The sequence below is a fragment of the Electrophorus electricus genome, chromosome 26 (assembly GCF_013358815.1).
Source record: "Electrophorus electricus isolate fEleEle1 chromosome 26, fEleEle1.pri, whole genome shotgun sequence".
Classification (NCBI taxonomy): Eukaryota; Metazoa; Chordata; class Actinopteri; order Gymnotiformes; family Gymnotidae; genus Electrophorus; species Electrophorus electricus.
The window spans coordinates 5,455,510-5,482,124 of record NC_049560.1 but is presented as its reverse complement, the minus strand read 5'-3'; the positions used below and the strand labels follow the sequence as shown (position 1 = coordinate 5,482,124).

Sequence of the window (26,615 nt, the reverse complement as noted above, 5' to 3'; positions counted from 1 at the left end):
ACACGCAAGGCATTCTGGGAGGCATACCATTCCAAACAGCAGAGCGCCACAGAGCCAAAACAGGACCACTGACATGAGAACGCAAACGGCCAACAGCACTAGTTATACAGTGAGGTGCGTGGACAGCAGACAGCACAGCAGTACAGCACCGCTGAAAAATGTACAGGGTTTGGGGTTTTTTTGGTTTTTTTGTTTTTTTTTAAGGAATCTGTTAATTAACATTGATCTAATTTAACAAAAGATTTGGTAATTAGTTTAAATATTAGAATTAAATGATTTTGTAACGAGTTCAATTAAAGCAAGATAGAGGAAAAAAGAACAGCTAACACAGCTAACAGATCTTTGGATTCTCCGTCTTTGTCTAGCCTGTCATCTGCCTTTGTTCCCTATATGCAAATCCATCACACACACACACACACACACACACACACCACACACACACACGCACGATCAACATGTCCCGGCCGGCATAAATCACAATCAACATGTAAAAGCAAGTTCTCATTTACTCATCTTTTAGTAATTCATAAGAGATAATTTGAGGTTCCATTTCATCAGGGCACCTGGATGTTTTTTTAAAGAACTGTTATTTCAAAGCCCTTATTACAGAACGTGTCTCCATGAAGCAAGGGAGTGTTGGGTGTTTTAACAAGCCACTTGAAGCCCACAGCCCAGTATAGTTGCACGCTGCCTCCCTCTGCTCAAACGCACACGCTTCTCTGTGCACCTGCGCCGCCATCGCCGTCCTATGAAGGACCGCGCAACGTCGCTGCCACGCTTTATAGCATTGTGTCAAGAAGCCATATTATCAGGTACTGAATGGCTTGAGAAAGTGCCCGTTTCGCCACGTTCAGCAGATAGTGAGTTAGATTGGGGAGTGGGGGGTGTAGTGGAAAGAGGCAGCTAAGATTAGCGCGCTTCTTCCTCACAGACAGAAGGAGCCGCAAGTCTCACCCTAAAGCCTGGGAGCCAGACAAAACAAAAGAAACACGCCTTGCAAACTCGCTACGGCTCTACAAAGCCACAGGAGGCATTAGCCTACGCCGGCAATCTGTTTTCAAATGCGCTGAAGAAAGAGCTAATCACAAGACTAACGGGCGGCGACGGCACAGAACGCTACGACGGGACGGTGGCTGGGAACGTTCACACCAGCGAAATTAATTTCAAAAAACATTATGCAATTTATGATACCGGCAGTTTCAGGTCAGGAAAATATGTAATGAAATGCATTTTAAAAAGTATTTAAGCAGTTTTATACTGCTTTCTATAATGTTCAATATGTTAGGAGCCCACAGAAAAGCACATATAATTATACTTTTGTCATGTAACTTACAGGTGGTGTACCTACAGGTAAATGGGGCATGTGTGCATGGCCGTATTTTACACACACACACACACACACACACACAACACCCCATTATTTATTAAAGGGTGAACAAGCAGGTACTGCAATATGTTGCCAACACACAGCTTGGATTAAATAATATCAGAACTGAGACCAATATTGCATTTCGGTTTATGCACAGACGGAATAACAGGCTCCGCATCATATCCACAGCTCCTTCACCTCTGTTCTGCACAACAAGATGCAATTAATACAGTTGTGTAAAATATCCGCAGCTGGACGACGGACAGTCCTTCACACCTGAAAACAGGGTGTTACAGGACTTATGCTCCATTGCTTTGCAGCTCTCAACATTTCACATGTGCATGCTGGCTAAACCATGGCCATTAATGAGAGGAAGTGTTTTTTTTTTCTCCTGGAGTGCCCACCAATCCCCACTGGGGTCCCGTCATTCCACACACACCTTTCCTCTGACGTGGTGCTGCTGTTGTTGAATGTCCATCATGCTCCCTCACATGTCTGGATTAAAGGTAGCATAAACAAACCAAAACATTTTCTGCCGATTGTTGCTACCGCAGCTTGTATTTGAAAATGTTGGGTCGGTTTGGTCGACGAATCGATTGGTCATATGTCGTTTTCCCGAAGCAGAGGGGTTTTTATTCTGCCCGAAACATGTGGTCTACACGGGCGTCCTTATTGCTGATCCCACTACTACTACTACTACTACTACTACTAGTAGTAGTAGTAGTCTAGGAGATGCATCCCAGGCCCATCCCATGCATCACAAAAACTCATGTAAAACGCATAAACGTTGCTCTCCGTAAGATCCTTTTTTCAAAACAAGGGTTGTGATTGTGAGTATATGGCCGAAACAAACGTTATCGGTAGCAACGCAATGGAAACAAATCTTTTCCTGGTTGGAGACATTAACGGTCCAGTAAAAACAGCTACAAAAGCAGACGTGGTGCGTGCAATGTCTCAAATGATTTGGACAAGCGACCCCCCCGCCCCCGCCCCCCAAAAAACAACAACAACAACAACAACAAAAAGCCGTTGCACTAGCATAGCCCAGCGTAGGCTAACCCCCTTCACGTAAGCAAGCTCCGGGATCCGAACCCGGTTTTACGGTTCCTACAGAGCGCGAGGAGTTGTCGCGAGCCTCGCCGCGGCCTGCGCGCGCGGACTGGATCCCGCAGCTTCCAGTTCGGCTCGGCTGCAGCGCGCGAGCCGAGCCCGGCAGCGCGCGCTAATCCGGCCGTCGGGCTGCCGGAGCTGCGCCAGGCCTCGATAGAGGAGGGGGGACCGGAGTTTAGGGGGAAAACGAGTTTAAATTACGGAACGATTTAATCGTCGCAGGAATTTTTTTTTAAAGGATCAATATGTGATCGATCCGATTAAAGAATAAATGATAGATCGTTTGTTTACAAATAATAACTTTCCACTTTTCCAGGAAAACTAAACTCTGCAAACTCGACTGCAAGGGGCAGCAAAACACGGGAATTCGGCGATTCATCGGTGCCCCGTTGTAAACACATTCGGTGGCGTTAATTTTGCAGGACATCGCATCAGTCTGAGTGAGAGAGAAATGGTCGCTACTTACTTTCACCATTTAGCGATCCGCAATGGCACAAAACGCAGATAAAAGTGACCAAAACAACAGTCGATGGATCCAGTCGCATGGTGACTCGCAGCACGTTTCCTTTCTTGCTGGAAAATTTTATCCGTTCGTGAGGCTTTCAAATAGAAAATGTGTGCTTAACCAAAAAAAAATGTTAAAAAAATAGAGGAATCCACTGTAAAGTTCTACCAGACCGTCCCAGCCACGCACCGGGGCACAGCGTGTTTGAAATATTTATTATAGTGTCTTATCAAAGTTTGTTGCGGGCTATGCAGCACATTTGAATTCACCGTTAAATAAAATGATCTTGTATTCTTGAAAAAAATAAATTAACACAAATCCTCATTTTCGCGGTTGACATATTTTGCTACGATTAAATTTGCTACGTCCATTCGCTAAATGAAGAAACAAATCTCACAGCGCCAGTAAAGAGGCACCCGAGTGGGGTAAGGCCTACCGCTCGCAATACTCATCCCCCGGTCAGCGAGGGGCCACTGTGCCAAATCCAGTACTACTGCCCGTGTCGGTTTACTGGTCCAAAATCTAGATTAAACCATTCATCATCGCTAACGAAGCTGGCGTTTTTCCCGATTCCGTTAGGCTGCCAAAGTTCAGTCGCTTGTAGGTGTGCTCCAAAGAAGCAGGCGTTGAGCCACAGGTCTCCGCAGTTCCGCGCACTGCTGGAAGCGCTCGGCGCTCCCTCCTCCAAGCGCAAGTTCGCCCTTGGTGTTGAAGACGCGCAAGAAAACGGAGCCCGTCCCTGAGCCCGTGTACACCGAGCGGGGGGAACTTCGCTCCAAGAGACGCCTCGTTCGTCGAAGCTCAGCGCATATCCGTCTCCGTCCGTGTACGCGTAAAACCCCCAGGGACGACAAAATCGGGCGGTTTCGCCGACAGTGCCGGACGCGCCGCGCTCCGAAGTGTGAGCGCCCCGCGCCTTGCTGAAATCTTCCACCGCCGAGCCGAAGTCGAAGCAAACGAAGCCCGATATTGCCGCTAATCGTATTTCTATCGCTCGAAACACTCGAGGTGGCCGAGTAAATAAACTTATATGCGTGGGAAGTAGCAAAAAATAAAAGTGCGTAAAATGCACTCGTGTCGCCACCGCTGGTGGTGTCTCTCGTATGGGCTTCAGTCTTCTCCCTGTGTCCCTCCACCAGTAAACAAGTCCCGCCAGTCAGCTGGGGCAGAGCTGCGGTCAGCGGGAAAACGCGGACCGGATCGCGTAGGGATCAGGGCCCTCGGCATCTAGAGCCGTGCCAACGCGTCCGGTAAAGACGTGAGAAATCACGCTGTTGGGGTTTCATCTGTGGAATATCCGTGAAATCGTTTAGAATTCCGCATTTGTGTTAGTCTGTTTCGCGTAATTTTGTTTTTTAATTCACGTAGCTAATCCTGTTTCTCAGCTTTTCAAAGACTCTTCCAAATCAGACTGGTATCTGCATAACTGTTTTGCTTTATCTAATTTAGTAGATCAAAATGCAAGGTTTTATTTTAAGCATCACAGAACACAAGTTTCTGTTCATTTATTTTTAGATAATAGTTACCCTGTAGTTTTCAACATACCCTTCCACTTTTTAAACAAATGATAAATGCGTGTTGGGTGAAATGTATTGTTGCTTTAGTGTTATTTCAGTTCTCAGAGAGCATGTAACTGTTGATTCCACGACCCAGACGTGAAAGTGTAAGTTAACAGAGACACACGGCATAAACAGTACAATCGACTCTCTTCAGTGAACCTGCCTAAATAAATAAATAGGCTACGTAATGTGCCAGTACTTCATAACAGCGTGTGTTTAACTGTCCGCAAACTGAATTATTGGTGGTTGTGGAGGCTGTGTGGTTAAAGTATTTGCCTAGTAATCAGAAGGTTGCCAGTTCAAGGCAACTGCCAAATTGTCACTGTTGGTCCCCTGAGCAAGACCCTTAACCCTCAGTTGCTCAAGATGTATTCAGGCGGGTGTAAGATGCAAGATGCTTTGGATAAAAGTGCCAGCTAAATTGTGGAAATGATTAGACACCTAGAATTTGCTCCTATAAGTTTTTTACATAAAAAAAGAATATACATACCATTGAGGCGGATACAGATGCAGGCATGGATTGATTAATGTTCACGCCACACATAAACCTGTAGTCAGTCTGTGATTCACAATCTGATTTTCTAATGTGATTTTTTTAAATGCCTGTTATAGGTTGCCTGGGATGGCACTGTCAGATGTCGCTAGTAACCGCTCCCAAAGTGCTCAATGCATTACATCTGGATTTTCTTTTCCAACATTAAAAGAAATCGAGAGTTTGAAGGTTTGACTAAGAATTTTAGTGCATTATTGCCAATTACATGTTAGAAAACTACTTGATAAAAGATGTAAGATTACATAGTATACAAATAATGTACAACCATCACATGAAAAGCAACTGGTAGCCTTACTGAAATATAAATATGATACAGCATGCAACATGCATAAGAAACATGCATTATTAATTATTATACTGTCTATAGCAAAACCAGAATTTTTGAATTCTGTTTGAATTCTTATTCCAATGTGTAAAAAAATAACTTACTGTATGAAGAAAATCCTGAGTACATTAAAGGTGGTAACAATACCGGTTAAGTATGAAATATTTGTTCAGTATCTGAAAAGTATTTAATGACTGTCCTTAAGCTACATGGTTAATCATAAACAAATAAAGAAAACCTCATGTTACAAAGCTGATAAACACACAGCGGTGCTGTGGGATTCAGCACCTCGCCTGCGGTCAGTGTTTTACAGCAGCTTGCCTTAGTGGGGCACGGCCCCTGCGTTAGCACGTCCGCTTTCAACGCGGCCTGGCTGGGTTTGGTTTGCGTACGTCCCACTCTGCATAAAGCTCAACCTCTACTCCGACCGCACCTGCTAGACCCCGGTTCTCCCTAACAAGAAAGGAACAGACTTATCGGAGGCCTGAGCCATCAACCATTTTAAATCTGAGGCGTGTGCTCCTGCTGCTCTCCCGGTTGTCCCGCTCCAGCGTGTATAAAGGATTATAAAAAAGCGGAAGAGCGGAGTGGGAGCGCACTCCCGAGACGAGGCGGCTCGGTAATCCCTGCGTGGATAGAGACCGTCAAGGTCAGGTCACAGACTGGAGGACAGCTTTCCGTTACATAGTCTTTATGGACTTTATAGACTATGGCCATCCACATAATACATGCAACATAATTTTTGTATTATTACAAAGTCAGTGCAGGTTTAGTCCTTTAAGGAATATGTCAAGGAGGATCACTTTTAAAAAATGATTGCTATAACAGTAGTAATAAATATGTATTTATCAAGAACTCTTGATTGGCTAGTGGATGGTCCCCTGTGACACAGAGGAAGATTTCAAAGTGATGACCTCTTATTTCCTCATAACAGTTCAAACACTTGCTGAAAGTACCCTGAGGTAAGCGGTCCTTTAAAGCCCGACTAATGTCCACTGTTGCACATTGTTGTTTGTTTACTGTAATATACTGCATACTCGTCTCAAGCAATGCTTTACTGCATGTGCACATGCTGTTTCACCATCGAGAAGAGAGCAAGATAAGCTGTTTATTGACCTGCACACCGTACATTGGCATGCACGCTTTATGACCATAACTTTGAATACACCCAGCTCCTCCCTAACCATTTGTCAGCAGACGAGACCAACACTTCTTCCCGGGCTGATTGTTTAACATGACCCCAGAGATGCGAGCCAATGAAAGACCAGAGGAAACAGAGCTTCCTATAAGGCTTCCTGTGCGGGTTGTGGTCTGGTAGTGTGTTTGTGGGGGCCACTGCTCCAAGCTTCCCCACCTCTTACCCAGGAGGCACCGAGTAGACAGCAGAACTTTGCTGGCAGCTCCAAAGGACCTCAGAACTCTCATGGCACTCATCCTGTGCAGATTTTAGCACCGCTGTAATGATTTAAATAAACATCGTTTCTTTCTCCTCGTGGCCTCCTCCTCACTGACAGATAGACTTAATATAGTTTACACATACCTGTGGGAAATATCTAATTAATAGCAACTCTCTTATTCCGGGTTAAAACATGCTGAACAGGCACGTTTTCTCTTCCCCATAAAAGACTTTGTTTGAAGCCCCTACAGGAATGGAGATTTCAAAACTCACAACATTTCCAATCTGTGAAGAATGTCAGACATTAAATGTTTATTGGCTGGATTCTTGAAATCTGCTGGGTTTCTTTTCAGCATTTTTGTGAAAGCTCGGTTTTTCAGCAAAACAATTCTGTAAAAATGTACAGAAATCTACAGTGTGCTTAAAATGAATTAATCGATTAAAACTTTAGCTCTGCAGTTTATTGCATCCTTCATACTCAACACAGTACACTTGCTGAAACATGCAATTGCTGAAAAGTTAAGAAAAAAAAAAGCTTGGAGTGCCATGACAAGGTCTTATGGACAGATGCCATGAAAATCTCCCTGCACCAGAGTACTGGAAAGTAGGGAAAGGGCCAGCACAGAATCACAAAGTACACACACGTAGACACGCATCGCTCACCTGTCTTCACTGATGTCGTGACTGCAAGCGTATTTATCTGCCTAGATCCAGCCAACATTCTGCACTTCAACTTACTGTTTGATTTCAAATCTAATGTACCCAGTCAAAACAATAAAAACTGTTTTACTGGCCAGTTACAGAGTGTCCTGTTTTTGAAAAACATTTTGGGAGAATCACAATACAAGAGAGAGCTGCCAAAACCCCCGAATATCTGGCACGACGTTCTTACTTTTCATTAGCTTTGGCTTGGCCTTGTCATTCCACTTACAGGAGCCTCAAGAGTGAACAAAGCGGGTGACGTTCAAACTGTCCTTGGCGGGGCTGAACGCCACATCCTCTTTCAGAGAGAAGTAGGCCATTTCAGACTAGGTTTTGACACACTTCAGTAACATATTTTCAATATATTACATTTCAAACAGTGAGCTAAAACCAAACATACCGGTTTTTTTCCCTTACATTGAGTTAAAAGAGTTAAAATGTTAAACCCTCAGGGTGCGAAATGCTCTTTTTGGTTGACCTAAAACGCTGCAAACAAAGTGGCTCTGACGTGACCTGCTGGGTCTCGCGGCTCCGGGGCTGGCGCGAGCTAGCGTTTCTCTTTCCTCGCGTCACGCCGAGCGCCCGCGCCGCGAAAGGTGAAAAAGTCAGTGTGCGAAATGAAAACCCTGAGCAGCATGACCCTACCGCAGCACACACAACAACCGAGCAAGAATGAGAACAATAAACTCGGGCTCTGGCTTCTTTAGAAGCCCTTGTGTCAGCGCATTTATTTATGAAGAGGCTGGTGGATGAACCAACACCAGGGAACCGTTCTTGTTACAATATCGCCTTGAGATTTATTACATTTTTATTGAAATTAAATATTTTATACAGTTTTTCGCAAATGCACTTGATTTTGAACACACAGTGGCGATATACAGGAGTTTGCGGTTTAATGTGCTCATGGGTAAATCAACGGAATTTATTCTCCTTCTTCAGAGACGACCACGTAAACAGCTTCAGGATGCGTGGAGTAAAGAATGAGCTTGCTCAAATCGATGCATAAAGCAAAAAAATAAAAAGGTGACACGACAGCACACGTTAACCCAAGACTTGGCACTGGACATAAATATCTAAACTGATATTTTGCAGCGCGTGTGCACCGCAGCTTCTGCCGTCGCTGAAGGATTCTGTAGCCCGAGGAGCTAAACGCAGGCAGGCTTCTCTCAGGGTGGAGCCGCTGTTTTTTCTGTCAGCTTTCTGCAAGCCATGGGCGCTCAAGAGGATCAAATCTACTTCCTGCTGCGACTCGAAATACTGCCCTCGAGGCAACCAATCGAGCGGTTCCAGCGGCAAGCTCAGACAAGCCTGCCGGGACCTTAAATAGAGAGTGGACCTTCAGATTGGGTCGAGCGGTATTTTCAGCAAGGCTAAGCGCTATAAGCCTATTCAGGGACTTGGTTTCAGTTCTGACTGAGGTCATGCAAAATTGGAAAGCTTGCTTGATGAACTTTCTTATTTTTAAAATGTAAATCTAAAAAAATGAACTAGAGATCTGCGTTTAATAGACAGTAGAATCCCAGACAGTTTATAGATGAATTGTTTTCAAACTTGTGCACATTGGATATTGGCTGCTATTCGTGCTTTTTAAGATGTATGAATCAAAAAATTGTATTGACTTTGGAGAAATAAATGTTTCTAATCTTCTCTACGTGCCTGTTTAAGCTTTGAATGAATAAAATCTGAAAATCAGCAAGGCAAGTTGGAATATCCGCAGCGTAATGCTAATTAAAGTTGTCGTTAATGAAAATATGACCAAGCACATTTCTCCACAGGACAAAAGTGAAGCAGTAAATGCAGTAAGCAGAAGATCAACTACATAAATACTGGAACCAGAACGTCTGTTGGCATGAATCATTAAAAAATACAAACATCTTCTTCATGAAAAGCATCTAGGTGCAGCTCTAAAAGCTGTAACAGATCGTTGCAGTAGTGAGTTCCTCGTTACAATGAACACAGCCTGATGCCGGAACACTCCAGAAGACATACAAGGGGGGGGGGGGGGGGGTATTCATATATGTCAAGAGTTGAACGAATTAGCAGCTGGACATGAAGGAACTGAATTAGCGTGACTGTACCTCAGCGTAATGTAGTAACCTTGACTGGTAGTCAGCGAAGCCATGTTCGCCATTAGAGGCCAGTGAAATGTTAGTGAGACACTCTGAGATTTAGATGCCGAGTCATCACGACACCAATCCTGCTTAAAGATTCTCACCCCAGACAGCAGCTTTAATCCTTCTAAACTGTCAGTGGTGTCTGTGCGTGCGTGCGCTCTCACACACACACACACACACACACACACACACACACACACACACACACACACACACAGAATCATCTGAGTCTGGGGAAAAGTCTGATGAAAAGGATCATACTGATGAAGGTGAATGAGACCAATATGAGCATCAGCCAGAAGAACCAGTTCACGGATTTCTTCGCATGCTGCTCCAGGCGCTCGGACTCCGTCCTGAGCTTCTCAAAGTTCACGTCCGCCTGTCGCATGGACTGACTCAGAGTCTGGAATGGAGAGGGAAAAGATGGGACGAAACAAAATCACATCTTTGTAGAACTACAGACATTTTGTGGAAAGCTGAACTACACTTCCCAACATCGTCCTGTCTACTGCAGGGGGGAGGGGCTTAATGAATAACGTTCATTTGTGATGGCCAAACCAGTCAAATGCTGCATAGGTTTTGTTAATACCAGAACTGCAGGGATTCTGTTAATCACCAACTCAACTGTGAGTGAGGATGGGCTTGTCTTATGATTACGACTGGGTTGAAGCAAATGCAAGTGAGAGTTAACTGAATCTCCCAAGTCCATAAGTCCATATTTTTACACCAAAGTATAGATGTTGCCATACTATTTCATCAATCTGTTCCGTGTTGTATGTCCTCTGTGAATGCTGATCCGTCTGGAAGATACATTATTGTGTCTGGAGTTTTTAGCTTTTTTTTCCAGTTATTTCGTCCGCGTGTACGGTCCAAACTTTGACGACCTTGTTTTTCTTCCACAAGGTCCTGATCCTGCTTCCACCAATTTGGTATTTGGTGGTGACTTCACATTCTGAATATAATGTGGTCTAGTAGTGTTTCAAACAACTTACTAAGGTGTCTATGAATCTTGATGTAGGGAGATTACAGCATCCAGTCACATGCCATTACTCTTTCAGCTCGTATAAATCATACACACCAACTGATCATTTTTCTATAATCTCCAAACGTGCTCCAGTCAAAAAAATTAAAATAAAAAAATCATGTTAATCTCAGACCATAGCCCTGTCTCAATGCTGTTGAAATTTTCTTTATTAAAATAATTTTACAATAGACATTTTGATCCTTCGCTACTAAATAAATATTTTTGCTCCTCCTCCTACTTTTACTGATACAAAATGATTCATTATATTGAAACAAATTATTGGGCCTAATAGCAAATGCTTAAAATATCATTAGAGGAAATGTTGTGCAAACACAAAGCTGAAATTGAACATTTGCTTCCTTCTATGAAGACCCTTTTCGGACCTCCAAATCTGAGTGATTAAGCCACACTGAAACCAAAAATTGAATTTAACTTGAAATTGAGTGACCCAGTCCTGAATTTACTCCTTAGGTTGATGCAGAAACAATTTGAATTGTCTACATGACTACATGCATTTAGCTGCTGTCATGTGATTGGATAAATAGATATTTACAGTGACAAGCAGCTGAAGAGTTGTACCTAATAAAGTAACCAGTGAGTGTATCCGTTTATTGCACAAAAACCACAGGGCTGCTTTAGATCTTTCTAGCTATATGCCACTTAGTTTGATCAATGGCGATCAAAAATCATTCTTCCTAGGATTTAGTCAGCTAGATATGGATTCTGCTAGTCTCATGCATTTTGGCTTTGTCCCAACACATCCAACTTCTGGGAGGATATCTTCTCTTGGCCCTCTGGGTCATATGACATGGAGACTGCACCATGTTGGGTTTGCCCTTTTTATTTGAAGGAGAAGTGGCAGTGGAGTAGCCATCACAGAGAACATGTTGAACATTTGGGGTGGTTGTGGGCCAAGAGAATCATTTGAAGAGCTGGAAGTTCACTTTCTGTCCAAGCATTTGTGATTGGCTCTTCCCTCTGGTTGGAAAAAATCCATTATATAAAGGCTGGTACTTACAAGTTCATTCACACTTGGTGCGCTTTCCTTGAGCTTGTCACCTGCACTTGAATCTATGTATTTATTTGTAGTATGTCATTTTTCATTTATTTACGCCTTCGTATTCAGTCTCCAGTAATGCGTAACTACTTTATCTCTATTTGATTTTTGTAATGCCCGGTCAGCTGTTTACCCAAGATATGCTGACATTCTAGTCTGGCTTGTTTTGTGCTGGTGTTTTTTTTTTTTTTTTTTCCCCTTTCTGTGGGTGGATATAGTGGACCGAGTAGCATTAATACCACTGAGACTGTTGTGTGTTTTTTTTGTTTTTTTTTGGGGGGGGGGGGGGGGGGTCGTGGCTTTTGTTAAGTTATACATTACTATTGTAATATAAAATTTGACAAAACATGTTTTAAAAAAAAAAAGAAAAGAAAAGCGATGCATGAATGCCACCTTGTGGTTACAGCCAGCCATTACACGTAACACAAAGAACACTTATGACAAGTGAGAGACTGACTCATCTCAGCGAGGGAGCACACAGAAGGCACAGTTGTTCTCCGCTTGCTAAATAAGCAGCTTTAGAGATTTTTGGCTTTTTGTTTGCAAAAACCATTGCCTATATTATACCAATAAACACAGTTAACCAATGTTTCCCAGTCCTGGTTCTCAACAATGCCTCCTCAAAAGATCTAACAAACTAACAAAACTTTCATCTGTGTAAAATGTGGAGATCACAGCAGGGAAAACGTCTGGACTAATCTCAGACTCGCATGTTTTGGAAATATGCAGAGGACCTGAAACCTTGTTTTTTCAACCTTTTCAAACTAATAGTCACGCTGTAAGATGAGGGATTACGTCACGGAAAGGATTTCTCAGTCAGATGTGAAATTTGAAAATAAAAAGGTCAACGCTGGCAAACAGAAAATGGGGCGAAAACCATTTCAACTGGACAATCTTTACTCTTGGCTCACATCCACCTCTCCATTAAACACCCCACAGCCGAACCCTGAGCACGAGGGTACCACAAGGGGGCGGCGCTGTTCGCCCTCACCTGGTTGTCCTGTTTGATGATGTTCTGGGCGGCCAACGTATTGTTCTTCAGGTTGCGGGCGAGGCCGAGCATCTCCTCGGCGAGCTTCTCCTGCAGGTTGTGGTGGTGCTGAAGCACAGCGTCGAGCTCGGCCGTGCTCTGCCTCTCGTCGGCGGGGATGCTCCTGCTGCCAAATGCAAGGAAGGGCAGAGTGAAGCAGATGCGAGGCTAAAAGACGAGACTCAGCACGGAGAGAGAAAATTACACTGAGCAGTTACATAGGGGTCTTACCTTCTGTGCCTCAAGTCTGTCTCAGGCAAACCTGATGAGGGATGCCAATGAATACGTTAGCCACAGTTCTGCATATTCAAATCAAACTCAGTAACAAATTACATTACAGGATAAAACATAGCACATCATAAACTACAGGATAAAACATACCAGCACTTGAGGAAACCTGTAAAAGAGAAACCAATATATATAGTGAGCTGAGGTTCATCTGGGGATGAAAAACAGCAGTAAAGTCAACGTAGTTCCCATTGCGTTTTCAGTAAACGTCAAGCGAACGTGACATCAGACCACGACACATTTGAACTGCTTCGCTGTAAGGGCTGTCACGTTCCACTGTCCCTCCGAGAAGCTGACAGACAAGTGGGCTTACCGTTCCAAACAGCTCCGAACGCATTTCCCCTGTACACCGGGCTTTGCTCTGCACATGCACCGTCTTGGTGGCTGGCATTCTCTCACTGGAGATTGTGGGTGTTCGGCCAGGTGCCAGAAACTGGTTGGCTAAAGCTTTCTCTGTAGGGGAGGACTAACAAACGCCAAGGGGGAGGAAATTCAGGGTGTTTTGTGCTTTGCCAGTGATAACACAGTGAGATGAGCATTTCTTTATGAGGGATATAAAAACTGACCAGTTTCTCTGCCACTATTAGGCCTTTGAGGAAGCCTACTTTGCGGGTGTAGTCAGTCAGTGTCTCTGGAGGAGGCTTGCTAATAAACAAACAAAAGCAAACAAACCAAATTATTGCAACCTACATTGGCACAGACTTCTGTAGAACTAAGGGCATTTTCACACTAGAGTTTTTCCCCAGCCCCAGACTTGTTCTGCGTGTTCTGTGTGATTGGTGAAGTGTTAAAGCTGTACTGAAGCTCAGGAGCAGTCCTCCTGAAATCAGTGGTCTCGGGTGAGGTCTGCCGCACACGTGGAAGCTATCTGCTGCAGGTGCCGTGCATGTGCGGTTGCTTGATTAGTTAGTTTTGTAACGTGACTGTGTCGATTGATCACGACACTTCCCTTTGCTTAGAATTCTTCCGTGCGACAACACCCAGCAATAACGAAGCCCTCTCCAAACACATCCAGAATCAGTTCTGGGAATCAAGTACACGGCCCAAGTGTGAAAATGCCCTAAGAGAAGGCCCTGAACCTCCAACCTACAAAAGTATTCAGAAACAAAAGTATGGAACGGTTGTGTTCGAAGAGGCCGCCATACCTTGCACTCTTCTTCAGTGCCACCAGCATCTCCTCCAGAGCACCCACATACTTTGGAGAAAACAACAACTTTTTGTACATGTTTTAGACAGACATCATGATTAACATGCAAAGCAACTGGGAGGGAGACATGTTGACCAACCGTGAAATGCTCAAAGTACTGATTAAAATAACACATGCTGCAGACAGCAAAAACAAATATGGAAGAACAGGTGACGCTATAGCATAGGCAACTAACCGAACAGGTGTTGTACACTTCATATTATATTGCATATGAAAGAAAATGTCTTGCACTGGGGAGTTGTAAAGATAATGTAATCTATATAAATCCACAAAACATGTAAGCAGTTCCTCACATAGCAAATAAGATCCATGTCACCATGTTATTATGTGTGGCCTGACCAAGGCCTCCGAAAGTAGCAATGCGTTGGCGTATTGTTAAATATAGTTGAGAGCTAATAAAAGATTTTTATGCTTCTGTGTGGATGGTGTGTTGGGGATCTCTCATTCTAGGAGGAACTGTTTGTGTGTTTTGGGGATTCTAAAAGATTACATCATTGCATTACATTGAAATGTGAACAGTGACACCAATTCAGGGGAAAAAAAAAAACCAAAAAACAAAACCCTGAACTGAGGCTTTAAGGTCTGATGACTGAAAGCATGTTGCAGTAAAGTAAAGGACATTTAATACATGTCCCTTTCAAAACAACTTCTGCGTTATAATATTTTATGGGCAAAGGTTTAATTAACCTATTAAGTTATCAAAAGGCAGCAATAAATCATTGCAAATCTATTTAAGGAGTTAAGACACTGTAAACATCGAGTGGAAAATATTATTATATTAAAATATTGTGATCATATGGCTACATACGAAATGTATTAAAACCAGTTCTGAATTGTTGATGTGACAGGTTAAAGAGTGCTCTGCATTATCTCCCACACATTATTTACGCTTTCTGAAGGATGAGAAAGCCTTCATTTATACAGCACTAAGCATGAATACCGAGATTTGTCATGATGCACACAATACAAAACGCTGGATTTTGAGGGGGATTTAATGAACTCTCTTTCAGTAAAAATGAAAAGTGATAACTTTAACTCTATTTGTTCAACAACACTTTAAGAAACTCGGTTGTGTCAGCAGGGCAGGGGCTGCGTAAACCGCCACCTCCGTGTTGTTATTGTGGGAGAGAACGTGGCAGAAGTTCACCCACCTAGGTGGCGAAATAACGCCAAAGAAGCAAGTCAGTTTCATGTACATTAAATACCTTCTCCAGTCGCCATTCAGTCTCCCCTCTTTTCTCCGAAGCAATTGACTCACACCGGGATAATAAGCGGATAAAATTGATTTCCAACCTAGACGTGGCCATATTTGAAACTCGAGCGGAAGTCGTCAAGACCTTTACACCAAGTAAAAGAGGAAGTAACCGGAGGAGTAATAAGAGTCCTATTGAAGAGCCGCCAGTGAACCAATCCGAGTCTATTATTTAAAAAACGATCTAAATAGTAAAATGCTAAGTAGCGCATTATAGGTAAATTGTTGGTTCATAATAGTTGTTTTTCACTAATGCGTTACATCGAAGTAGTTGTAATCGGAAAATAATTCACAATACGCGCAAGCGATTAGGAGAACATGCCGCACTCAGTAAATTATTTTTTGTAGGCTATTTAAACATTTGTCTTACAAGTAAAATAAATGAAAATCCCCTACTTCATTAGATGTGCCTATGTATACTTTCCTGAAGATCAGATGAAAGCAAATGAAAGCAATATGAAAGGCACTTTAGAATTCCCGTGAAATGAAAAAAACAAAACAAAACAGGATATACGGTCACCCTAGTTTAAGAAACATTTAGTTTAAATATACACACTCTACTTGTAGAGTGTGTATATTTATACTACAAAATAGTAGTATTTGACTCAGATAGTCTCTTATTTAAATCGTGACAACTGCCATTGATCTGGCAAGGTAAGACGCGCATGTCTGCCAGGGTGCGTTCCAGTGAGTTCAGCAAAAGGGGAAAAGTAGCACAAAAATGTTTCACGTTGTTCTTGTACAGTTAAGAGCCAATTCAGTTTTAATATCCTGAATTATTAACACTAGGAAATAATTGTGTGATGATAAAAAGGGTCATTTTTATTGAACATTGTAGCACACACAGCTAGGGTTATTAACAATGCTATAACGCATGCAAAGACGTTGCATCAATTTGTAAGTAGTGCAGAGTCCTGCTCAGGGTGATTAGGGGCATATAATACATTCCACCCCTTGCAAAAAAAACAACAAAAACAACAATAATAATACACTTAAAAAATTCAGTAGTTACAGAGACCCCTAGTGATTTGCAAGCTTCCAGTTTTTTATAGCTTTTCTATTTGATTATAGTTTTGACAGTTTTATCTCTTGCTGAAAGACCATTAGTAGTGTTTTGCCATTACTAAGTTTGCACTTATGAATGTAGAACATGGTGAAAAATGTAATTATTTTAATACTGCTTTATCCACGTCAACCAAATCTTTTTCAGGCACATAGAAAAATCTGAATCAATATCACCCATTACAAATCTAAGTAGGTTTTTCCAAACTAGTTTTACACTAATGGATTAATGTTTTACAGAATGGATTGGCATCTGTTTAGTGCAGTTAAGTAATGGTTCACTGGATATTTACTAATATTTTGAATGATACTTCCTTTAATTTATTGATTACTAAAATGTACTGCGTAAAGTCCAAATTTCTGCAATAAACTATAACAATGGGTATGTCTCTGAAATACAGCACAGATTCTGCAAGGGTCCTTGTTGCTTATTCAGCTGTTGTTTTCATTGGCTTACCATCATCACAGTAGGCATAGTCAAATCGCAATACTTCTTTCATATAAGGATATTTATAGATATAAAATCAAACAGAAGAAACTTCTATCATGTATTTTAAAATAATTAGTTAACCCACCAAAAACATGAAATGCAGTGAAAGTGGAAGAGTAGATTTTGAGTAGTGGGACACCAATGACACATTAGAATCGTTTATTGCCACACTTTTACTAGCCAACATGTCAACACACAACAGGAACTGATGACAAGCAACTATTGTGAGGCCTGGTATCAAAACTCTTAGGTTATGGAAGATGGACTCTTAATTACACCTTCTTTGAGCAATGCTTTAGGGATATATGATTAAAAGGGCTTTCTAGAATAACTGGTCTGATTTGTGGTAAAATATTTAAAGGGTTTGGTATTTTCTATATTATTTAAGATACTTGAATAAATGTATTTCATGCAGTTCATAGTCAAGAAAGTAACTGTTCAGGGGAGAGCTTGATTGACAAGGATATTTTTCTCTGGTTTTAAAATATAATCATTCTACATTTCATCTCTTCAGCCATTGTATATTCTTCTGTGAACTTGAATTTTTTTTTACCAAAGACAAGAATGAATTTTCTTGGTAAATGTTTCTACGCTTTTCTATTATATACACACACCTCATATCTAAATAAATTTATTTCATGGAGCCTGTGCAAGGAGACAGACAAATGAAACAATTGTTTTCCAGTGTGTGAGTACCTTTTAAATTATACACACAGGCAGACACAGAGAGAGAGAGAGAGAGAGAGAGAGAGAGAGAGAGAGAGAGAGAGAGAGAGAGAGAGACACACACACACGTTTATCATCTTTTCTTCATTTCATATTTTAGGCACTTTTAAACCATGTACGAAGCACTTTAAGTGTAAATATGGAAGGAAGGGTTCAATCTTTGAAACTTGGAAGCATGTATGGATTACACTCAAAAACATGGTTGACATACAGTGCCTTGCAAGTATTTAACTCGCTTACCGCTGGATTCCGACGACACCGATAGTGTGTGCGGTCATCTTTTATTTAAAAAGACTGAAACAATAGTGACAAAAATGACTAAAAAGGGCTGCTTCCATAAGTATTCCACACCTGTGCTGTGGAAGCTCCATGTTCACAGAGATGAAACATATTTCCACAAGCAGAACACATCTTCCAATTGGCCACCACCTGTGAATCATTTAAAAAAAACAAACAAAAAAACAAACAAACAAAAAAAACAAACAAAAAAAACAACAACTCCTTTTCAGAATAATGATCTCAATTTTAGTATCATTGGTCACCAGCACACATGCAAGTTAAATGGCAAGAAAGTAGCAGACCAAGCAGCTAAACCATCAACATGCAAATATAAAATTGATAAAGACCAGCTACGATGGAACAGAAATCAAATGTTTACGACAGGAATGAGAGAAAAATGACAAAGGGGAGAGCAAGAAAGAACTGGAAGACAGTTTTAGGAGTCAAGATTATGAGATCAAAAGAAAGCTCCTCGAGAGGGGACACATGACTGCATGAAAAGTGGCATACCAAATAAAGAAGAATTGTGTCAGGTAGAAGAGACAATAGAATATGTAATGCTCCAGTGCCCTAGGTATTATGCTGAAAGGAACACAATCATTTAAAAACTTGGAAAATATCAAGTGAACTGTGCAACACACACACACACACACACACACACACACACACACACACACACACACACACACACACACACTTTTCCTGCATCTTAGAAAATTGCTAAATAGAAAACAACAAATATGGAAAAAGACAGAAGATTGGAAATCAGGGTCCATTTCTCAAAAACCTTCATAGTATTAACATGATCTTCCATGAGTGTTCTGTGTAATTCTCACTCTACCGTCCAAATATTATCTTTGTTTTATGAATCTTATGGGAAATTTGGCTCAGATTGTGCAATTTAATTTAATTTAATCTCAACTCACGCTCCTTACCAGCAGGTGGTAGTAATGAACCAAATCGATAAAAATGCCAGATGAATCAATCTGCATTTTTAATCCAGATTAATTTGATGATTTAAGTAATCAAATGAAGCACTCTTTACAGCAACAATTAATATTTATGTAGACATAAATAAGCACACAAATATTTTGTTGCACATGTAAAACATTGTTTCATATGCATATGATTCATATTTTTCATCAGTTGTTCTGTGGTCTGGTCCCCCATAATTCACTGTAGTAATAAAATCTCAAGTGATCAGTTGAGAAAGGACAAATGCTCTGAGCTGGTGGAAGGGCCTTCATCAGGACACACAGTGTGAGAGAGGGCAAAGGTCAGACTAGGGACACAACCAGTGCGATAGTGGGGAAAGGTCAGATTAGGGACATAACCATGTCATTGTTACGTAGGGTTAGACTGTGAATACAGACTACGAGTACAGCCACGTCACCATTATTTATGGTTAGCAAAGGCTTTTCATCCATGAACAAGTCCCTCGTATTGTTAACAGAATATTTTATTTGCAAATTATAGTTCTAAATATATGTGTGTGTGTCACAAGTATAACTCAGGAGATAACCAGTAGATGGGAGTCACTACATATCAATTCAGTGTATGAAATGGACACATTTATCTGACGCAGTGTTAATCAAATTATCCCATCATACTACAAGACAAAACCTAAAAAAGTAAATGAATTTAAATCCGTAGAACCAATATTAACTAGTAGGAGTGTTTAATAATGCAGTTGTTTTCTGATCTGCGTTGCTTTGGGTGAACAGTAAAACGAGTTTTACTGTTAATGAGCTCATGAAATTAGTAGGTCCATTTTGAATTTGCAGGTCATTCACTGAAAAAGAGCAGCTAGCCTCTGAACCGGTCCTGGTTTGGAGTAGTTCAGGCACTATGAGGAAACGGTGGTCACCTTGTACTGGGTGACTATGGAGTTACAGCGGAAGAGCGTGGGTGCTTATACTGAACCCAAGTTGCTGAATGCAACTACACACTAACTGTGTTATAGCAGAGGGACATCTGCACAGATGTCAAAATACAATATTTTGTTGCTTCTTCACCATTACTGAGTGCAAACTCCACACACAGAATATCCACAGCTACAGTTCCTGCAGAGGAAACCTGTACAATGTGCAGAGGTGCTGTCTCCCAGGTACCAGGCCAAATGTTCCATTCTACTGTGAAAAAGGCCTATTGAGAAATGAAATATCACACAGATCTGCAGCCAGTACAAATTGTATTGTAAGAAAATAATTAGTTCAATCTGTCCTTTAAATGGGAATCAGTGACTCGAGTACAAATTGAAGCAAAAGGCAAACAGATATGGTTGTAGTCCTTTAAAACAGAATAATTCTCAATCAATCATTCATTCCTTTCCAGTCAGATAGGCACGCGATCATTACAGTTCTACGCAGAACTATACACACCAGCAGGTTTATATGTGATGTTAGTAAATACCAGCGGCTATAGCATCCTAGGACAGCCTTCTGAGGCAGCTCTTCAGAAATGGATGTTCTTACGCCGAGAGTCCTACTGTTTACTACGGGAGCAAACTAAAGAAGGAAGAAAGCGCTTAAGGAGTTCAAAGGGAATGTGTGTGTGTTCTTCATGTGTTTCATTCCGCACAGAAATATCCACGAAGGCCACGCCACACACCTCGGTGCGGTTCACTCCACATCAGTCTGAGAGAAAAGTGGCTTGTGCAGCTCTAGTTTCCCTGCAGGCTAAAAAGATCTATTCAACCTCACGGGCTACTTCACGGTGGGTGTTCGCCCCCTGCAGGACATGAAGTGTCTGGTCCTTTTTTCATGATTTTTTTTGTCTGGAAGTGTTGTAAGTGAAAAGGCATCTACAAAGTGTCTGTGCCCTCATACTGGTCTCTGTATACTGGAAACAGAAACGTTCCTACAGCAACCCCAAGGCAAGATCTTTTTGTTCAAACCTTCTTTTTTGGGGTTGGTGTTTAATGGATCCATGAAAGAGACAGAAAGGTGCAACATACAACTTGCCATGTAAAAGCAAAACATAAGGCGTAAAACAAGTTTATCTGCACCAATGTGGCTGCAACGCAAATATTAGCTTTAAAAAGGAGTCTTTTAAAATCCTACCTAGACACAGTAATGGCAAAAAGTGCACAGAGAGGCATCACTTATGATAATGGAAAGCTTGGCCGAGTTCGAGAGCAGTTGTTGCACAAAGCAACCCACAAGGTCCTACGTGTCCCCCCCCCCCCCCAAGAGAGCGAGAGCTGCTGGTCGAGCACCTGCTGGTCAAAGATCAAAGGTCTCCTTTCATGCGAGTAGTGTCGGGGTCTGAAAAGTGGCAGGCGGAGGAGAGGAGGTTCTCCACACTGGCGGAGGGCATGTCCTACACGGGAGGGAAGAAGAGCTCGGCCCCCGGGCCGACGAAGAGCGACTGGACGCTGTCTTTGCGCCTGCTTGGCTGCGTCCGCCTCTGCACGAGCGTGAGAGACTTGGCCTTGCGGGGGGGCAGGGACTGGACGGCAGGGTGGGTCAGGACACCGGGTGGCAGGCGCACCGTGCGTGGGATGATGGGGAGCCGGCGCTGCAGCTGGTCTCTGGGGGTGGATCTGGTAGGAGAGGAGACTCCCCCGAGCGGAGCACACTGGGTCGAGGGAGAGCTCGTGGCTTTAGCAGAGCAAGCTGGGTTTGGGGTTCTTGGCACGGCTACTGTTTTAACTGGAAAGAAGGTAAACAGAGTCTTTGGTTTGAATGTGAGGAGAAGGAGGACACACCCACACAACAAATAAAACAAAAACAAAATGGGATCATGCAACTAGTCATGCCATGGTGGTGAGACAGTGGTGCTCAGTTCAGCTGTTGCAGACTTTTTGCTGTGACTGCACACAACCCAAAGTCACCAGAAGCAGAAACTGATGCTTTATTAATCAGTAGCAGAAAAGAAGAATCAAGTGATTCAGAGACAGGACACACACACACAAAATTTGGACCAAGCTGTGTCTCATACCAACAGAACCCCTAACATGCAAATGACATAGCACACACCCATCTACGCCCCCTGGCAAACACACATTAGGTAAGATCACAACCTGCTACAGAGCAGCGGGCACTGCCACTCTCTTAAACTGCTCCAGTAATGGTCGGTCCACACCTGCACCACAAATGACAAGCAGCCACACACATATGGGTGACTCCTCAAGGCCATGAAAAAGAAAAGATTAGCCATCAGCACCTTAATTCTCACCTTCCATGTCCAAGCCCAGTGCTCGCTCGTCGAGCAGGCTGTCCGAGCTGGCAGACGCCTCAGAGTCCTGGTTCTCCTGATCTGAACCAGGCTGCTCCATGTCTGGCAGCCTGCAGGCCAGCTCCTCTCTGCAGAGACACACACACACACACACACACACACACACACACACACACACACACACACACACACACACACACACACACACACACACACACACACACACACACACACACACACACACACACACACACACACACAAAATTCACCATGAAAGGCACCAGACACCAGGCCCACGGTAGGCGTTTTAGCCAAAGGGGCACTGTTGTGTTCAGGCATACTTCTCCTGTTTGATGGACTTGATCTGCTCCTCTAGGTTCCTCTCCTCCGTGTCGGAGTCCAGGGGTTCATTCTCGGGAACGGCACACAGGTTGGACGACGGCTTCTCCCGCACCTGGAGCCCAAGACCCACACGACAAAAGCGGCATCACCACCTCACATCCAAGATGGTTGGCCAAGGGTAATCCCAAAGCACCGACAAGATTATTTCATGTCACTTCACCCACCGCTGCCTCTGCCCTTCAACAGCAGCAGCGTTCTCACGGACGTGTTTTCCGCATGAACGTATTTACACTTTTCAACCTTTTGAAGATGCTCTTATTCCCCTGTGATGAAATGGTTTTGACTGCTACTGTACGTTTTAAAATAATGAGGCCAACTAGAATCATTGGGTGTGGATGTGGTCTCTCCTCTATATAAGGTTCATGTAAGGTCATGTAATCATGTAAGGTTTGCAGGCAAGACACTTGCTAAAGTTGAGAGTCAGTTAAAATGAGACCGCCTGATCTGAATTGCTCTCCTAGAGAGTAGTTTGAGACAACTGGATCCAAGCATCCTGCTCCAGTATCTTTGACTGAGGTCATGATGAATTAATGTGCATTTTCCTCAGATGAACTGGGCATTTGGGCAGTTCTACAAGATGGTGAAGGAAAGGAAATCAGTTAGAAAACCAAACTCAACCAAATGAGCAGGTGGAACCAAGAGAACACCACTGTGGTTAGTAAATGGATAAAATGGATGTTTCTGAGTGGAGTGTTTTCAAGAAGCCTTACATCAGTACTGCATGCAAAAAAAGCTGGATTTTTATTAATAAAGCTCAATATACACTATTCATATTGACTTTTCCAATTAGTGATGATTTGTTTCTGAAACTACTGATAGGACACAAAAAAACATGACAATATGAAAAATGCCATGCAATAAAAAAAAAAAAAAAAAAAAAAAAAGTCTCGTGTTTATACCGATACTTTACTAATTCAAATTAATAAACCAAGATGCATGTGTGGGGGGGGGGGGGGGGGGGCGAGGAAGCTCTGAGAAAATGTGATCTTTCAAATAACCCCCCGAACCAGCACTGCAAAGATCAACATCTACGGTGCACAACACCATCAGCTATTAGGGCTTCGCCCAGGCGCACCACACACACACGGCGCGCTTAGGAAGTTAGTGGGAGGGAGCGAGGGTCTCACACATGCATGCAGTGAGTGAGGACACAAGACCCCACGTGCACCAGTAAAACACTCATACATACCGCAACCCCTTTGTATGGAGAGGTAAATCTGAGAGGTAAATGCCAGTGCTACAGAGAGCAAAAACACAGAAAGCAGAAAGAATGTTTAGCCGGTTGAACTCCTGAGCTGCAACACACACCGACAGAACAATGCTTGGATAAGGAGAAAAAGAGCAAAAGAGTGAGAGAGCAGGGGGGGGGGGCACAGACAGACATAGACAGAAACAAAAACATAGACTTCTGGGTAAAAGGTCTGAACCGAGCTGGAAAGAGCAATGGTGCGTGTGTAGAAGGCGCTGGGCTGGGCTCTGCGAGCTTACCGTGTTGTTCCTCTTCAGTTTGAGCTGGTTCTTAGCCAGCGCCTCTGCAAACTCCAGCTGCTCGATCTCCTCCATCTTCTCATTGTAACTCTTAATCTGCTCGTTAATCAGCATCTCGACACACCTAGAGAAAGCGCGTAACGTGCGCACACGCACAAATATGCAAACAGGCATGTGGACAGACGTGGAGACGCAGACACAGAGACAAGCAGCCCAGTGGTGAGAGAGTAAACACAAGGGAAGGCAGGTCAGTCTCACACCCACAAAAACCCACTGTGCTCTGTGACCTGAATTCTTCAGACCGCAGACATTCAGGAATAGCTGGTTGTAACCACCAGTAAATAGACTTCATCTCTGATGCACTCAATAAAACAAAAAGGAATTCTAATAAGAACATGTATATTAATTCAAATCTCCACACAAATCATTAAGAGTTTTATGTATTTTAGGTCTTTTAAAAAAAAATCTTTTTGGAATAGTTCGTTACAGATGGTCATATTCCCACACTTTGTTATTCTGTGAGGACATTGTATGCATGTGAGACCCACGTGGTTGTCTTGGCCACGTCCTTCATACTGAGGAGGGGGTCATCACTGTCGGGTCCGCGCAAAATGCAGGGGGCAAAAACAATAGCCAGAGAGTTTGGGGTCATGCGGTTGCTCTTCTCCTCTCGTGACACCCTGGACAGACAGTTAACCCAAAACACTGCATGAACGAACGAACGAACGCACGCACGCACGCACCCACCTTCGTACAGAGGGCCGCCCTACCTGACTAGGTGGAAGATGAGTCTCTCCAGAGTGCAGAAGTTGGCTTGCGGGAGCTGCTCTACCACTCTGTAGATGGCATGCACCTGCTCCAGCTTCTCAGGTAGTTCTGGCAAGACGGCGACATGATTTGGTGACGGGAGGAGTGATGAACGACACCGTAGAAGTGGAGAGAAAGGGGAGGAGAGAGGGGATAGGAAGAGGGCCAAAAGACGGTTCATTAACTAAAAGGATACGTTAGCACAAGTTAGATGGAATAAGAAAGTACCTGGGCATAATTTCCGACAAACTCTGGAAATGCAAGGCCTTGAGTTCTAATGAGTCTAACGGCAGCGCAGATACACACTGACACACTCCATGACAGTTAGTGTGGCAGCAACCAGCGCAGATGTGCTGGATGAATGGAGATGCAACTCACCTACGGCATGGAGGAAGTCATTATAAAGGTGGAAGGTCATGAGGGGGTCAGGCAGCTCCCTCAGCCACTGTTTAACCAGGCCAGTCACTGCATGGATGGGGTAATCTTCCAAACACACCTTATTTGGGTCTGGAGACATGCGCACATTACTACTACTGCAGCCCAACAACACAACATGGATAACATGAAACAGACGCTAACAAAACCTAAAAAGCAAAAGCTATGGGCATTCTAAGTGCCAAGTGTCCTCACCTCACCAATGCAAACTTTTCCAATAAAACAAACCATTCCATTAAGTGTATATTCAATACTGACACGAATCTCTCACAGGCTCTCTTTACACAGAAGCATGCACAAAACAAAGCCATCCCAGACCCATGCAGTGCTTTTGAGGGCTGCTACGGTAGACCCCGGCCGTGCGGGCAAAGACTTGCCGGCTTCCAGGAGCTGGCGGAGCTCTTTCATGCGGTTGGCGGAGCCGGACTTCCTGTAGATGCCCTCGGTGTACAGGCCGTTCATTTCCACGTGCTCCAGCATGATCTCCAGCACCACGGGTACCGGGACCTTGTCACTGGTCAGGTGGATTACACGAACGCCGAAGTGTTGTGAACCCGAGTCCTCCTCAGTCTGACGGGGTGAGAGAGAGAGAGAGAGAGAGAGAGAGAGAGAGAGAGAGAGAGAGAGAGAAAGAAAGAAAATCATGCTTCACTGGAGACCTGCAGTGTATGTTGCTCCAAGCACTTTTCTCAGGAGGTACTTCATAAAAAACACACTTCTCGAACACGCACAGTGAAAACCCCAGGGAAGCATCAACACCTACAGCAACGACTTATGTGCACACAGCTGGACGTCATCGAAAAAGTACAGGTGGGTAGCCTGTGGTTTTTCACGTGGTATGATTTATTTAGCTTCTCGGGGTGACATAAGTGTGAAAATGCAGCATCGGTGTGGTGTTAAGCTCGGTCCTACCTTCTTCGAGCAGAAGGTGGAGCAGTCTGTGACAATTTTGCTCAAGCACTTTTTATGGCAAACCATTCTGCAACCTGAAACACAAAGGCCCAGAGCTTTACACGACTAAGAATTGAGAACTGCAAAAAGAAAAGAAAGGAAAAGAAAAAAAGGGGGTGTTTTTTCTCCCCACTGGGACTGTCTAGTCAAAGGGTAACATTTCTGCCCTTTCCCCATCTGCGCCCCATACACCCACACAGCCGCCTGCTCACTGCACACATCTGCTCCCCCTTGGCCTCCGCGTCTCCTCCAGGCACCGATGGAACTAATCGGTTACGGATTAGATACTCGGCGTCCTCCCTACG

At 43.3% G+C, this 26,615-nt stretch overlaps 3 protein-coding genes across 12 annotated transcripts in view; all 3 read right to left on the bottom strand.

The window, feature by feature from the left end:
* insrb (insulin receptor b) overlaps positions 1-4,102 on the bottom strand; it is a 54,173-nt gene extending 50,071 nt beyond the window's left edge. The window contains exon 1 of the mRNA XM_027010688.2: positions 2,946-4,102. Within this exon, the coding sequence (XP_026866489.2) occupies positions 2,946-3,024 (79 nt within the window). The 5' untranslated portion in view covers positions 3,025-4,102. The remainder of the gene's footprint in view (positions 1-2,945) is intronic.
* A 3,154-nt stretch (positions 4,103-7,256) lies between these two features.
* use1 (unconventional SNARE in the ER 1 homolog (S. cerevisiae)) lies at positions 7,257-15,568 on the bottom strand. Of its 2 annotated transcripts, none has more exons than XM_027010690.2 (8): positions 15,445-15,568; positions 14,178-14,227; positions 13,599-13,677; positions 13,346-13,498; positions 13,126-13,141; positions 12,976-13,006; positions 12,706-12,871; positions 7,257-10,036 (listed from the first exon to the last, which is right to left on the bottom strand). In XM_027010690.2, exons 1-8 carry the CDS (start codon positions 15,544-15,546, stop codon positions 9,854-9,856), a joined length of 780 nt encoding a protein of 259 aa, XP_026866491.2. In that variant the 5' UTR covers positions 15,547-15,568; the 3' UTR covers positions 7,257-9,853. The 2 variants fall into 2 exon arrangements, with proteins under 2 accessions (XP_026866491.2, XP_026866493.2); XM_027010692.2 differs by having other exon boundaries at positions 12,706-12,868.
* A 4,654-nt stretch (positions 15,569-20,222) lies between these two features.
* LOC113577797 (unconventional myosin-IXb) overlaps positions 20,223-26,615 on the bottom strand; it is a 47,926-nt gene continuing 41,533 nt past the window's right edge. For 5 of the 9 annotated variants that reach the window (XM_035523119.1, XM_027010665.2, XM_035523122.1 and 2 more), the window contains 10 exons: positions 26,272-26,345; positions 25,737-25,929; positions 25,303-25,431; positions 24,888-24,993; positions 24,666-24,797; positions 24,118-24,241; positions 23,819-23,866; positions 22,569-22,681; positions 22,228-22,355; positions 20,223-21,701 (listed from right to left, as the gene is read on the bottom strand). In XM_035523119.1, the coding sequence (XP_035379012.1) occupies positions 21,370-21,701; positions 22,228-22,355; positions 22,569-22,681; positions 23,819-23,866; positions 24,118-24,241; positions 24,666-24,797; positions 24,888-24,993; positions 25,303-25,431; positions 25,737-25,929; positions 26,272-26,345 (1,379 nt within the window). In that variant the 3' untranslated portion in view covers positions 20,223-21,369. Of the gene's footprint in view, positions 21,702-22,069; positions 22,135-22,215; positions 22,356-22,568; positions 22,682-23,818; positions 23,867-24,117; positions 24,242-24,665; positions 24,798-24,887; positions 24,994-25,302; positions 25,432-25,736; positions 25,930-26,271; positions 26,346-26,615 lie in introns of those variants that run through there. The other 4 variants (XM_035523124.1, XM_035523126.1, XM_035523125.1 and 1 more) reach the window with 4 other exon arrangements.

Bases quoted from the DNA above. Each gene is read 5' to 3' on its own strand.
- use1 (XM_027010690.2), bottom strand. From the start codon at position 15,546: ATGGCCACGTCTAGGTTGGAAATCAATTTTATCCGCTTATTATCCCGG. The intron at 13,499-13,598 runs GTCAGTTTTTAT...GGCGTTTGTTAG, and splicing joins TAATAGTGGCAGAGAAACTG to TCCTCCCCTACAGAGAAAGC. The intron at 12,872-12,975 runs GTAAGACCCCTA...TGCATTTGGCAG, and splicing joins ACAGACTTGAGGCACAGAAG to CAGGAGCATCCCCGCCGACG.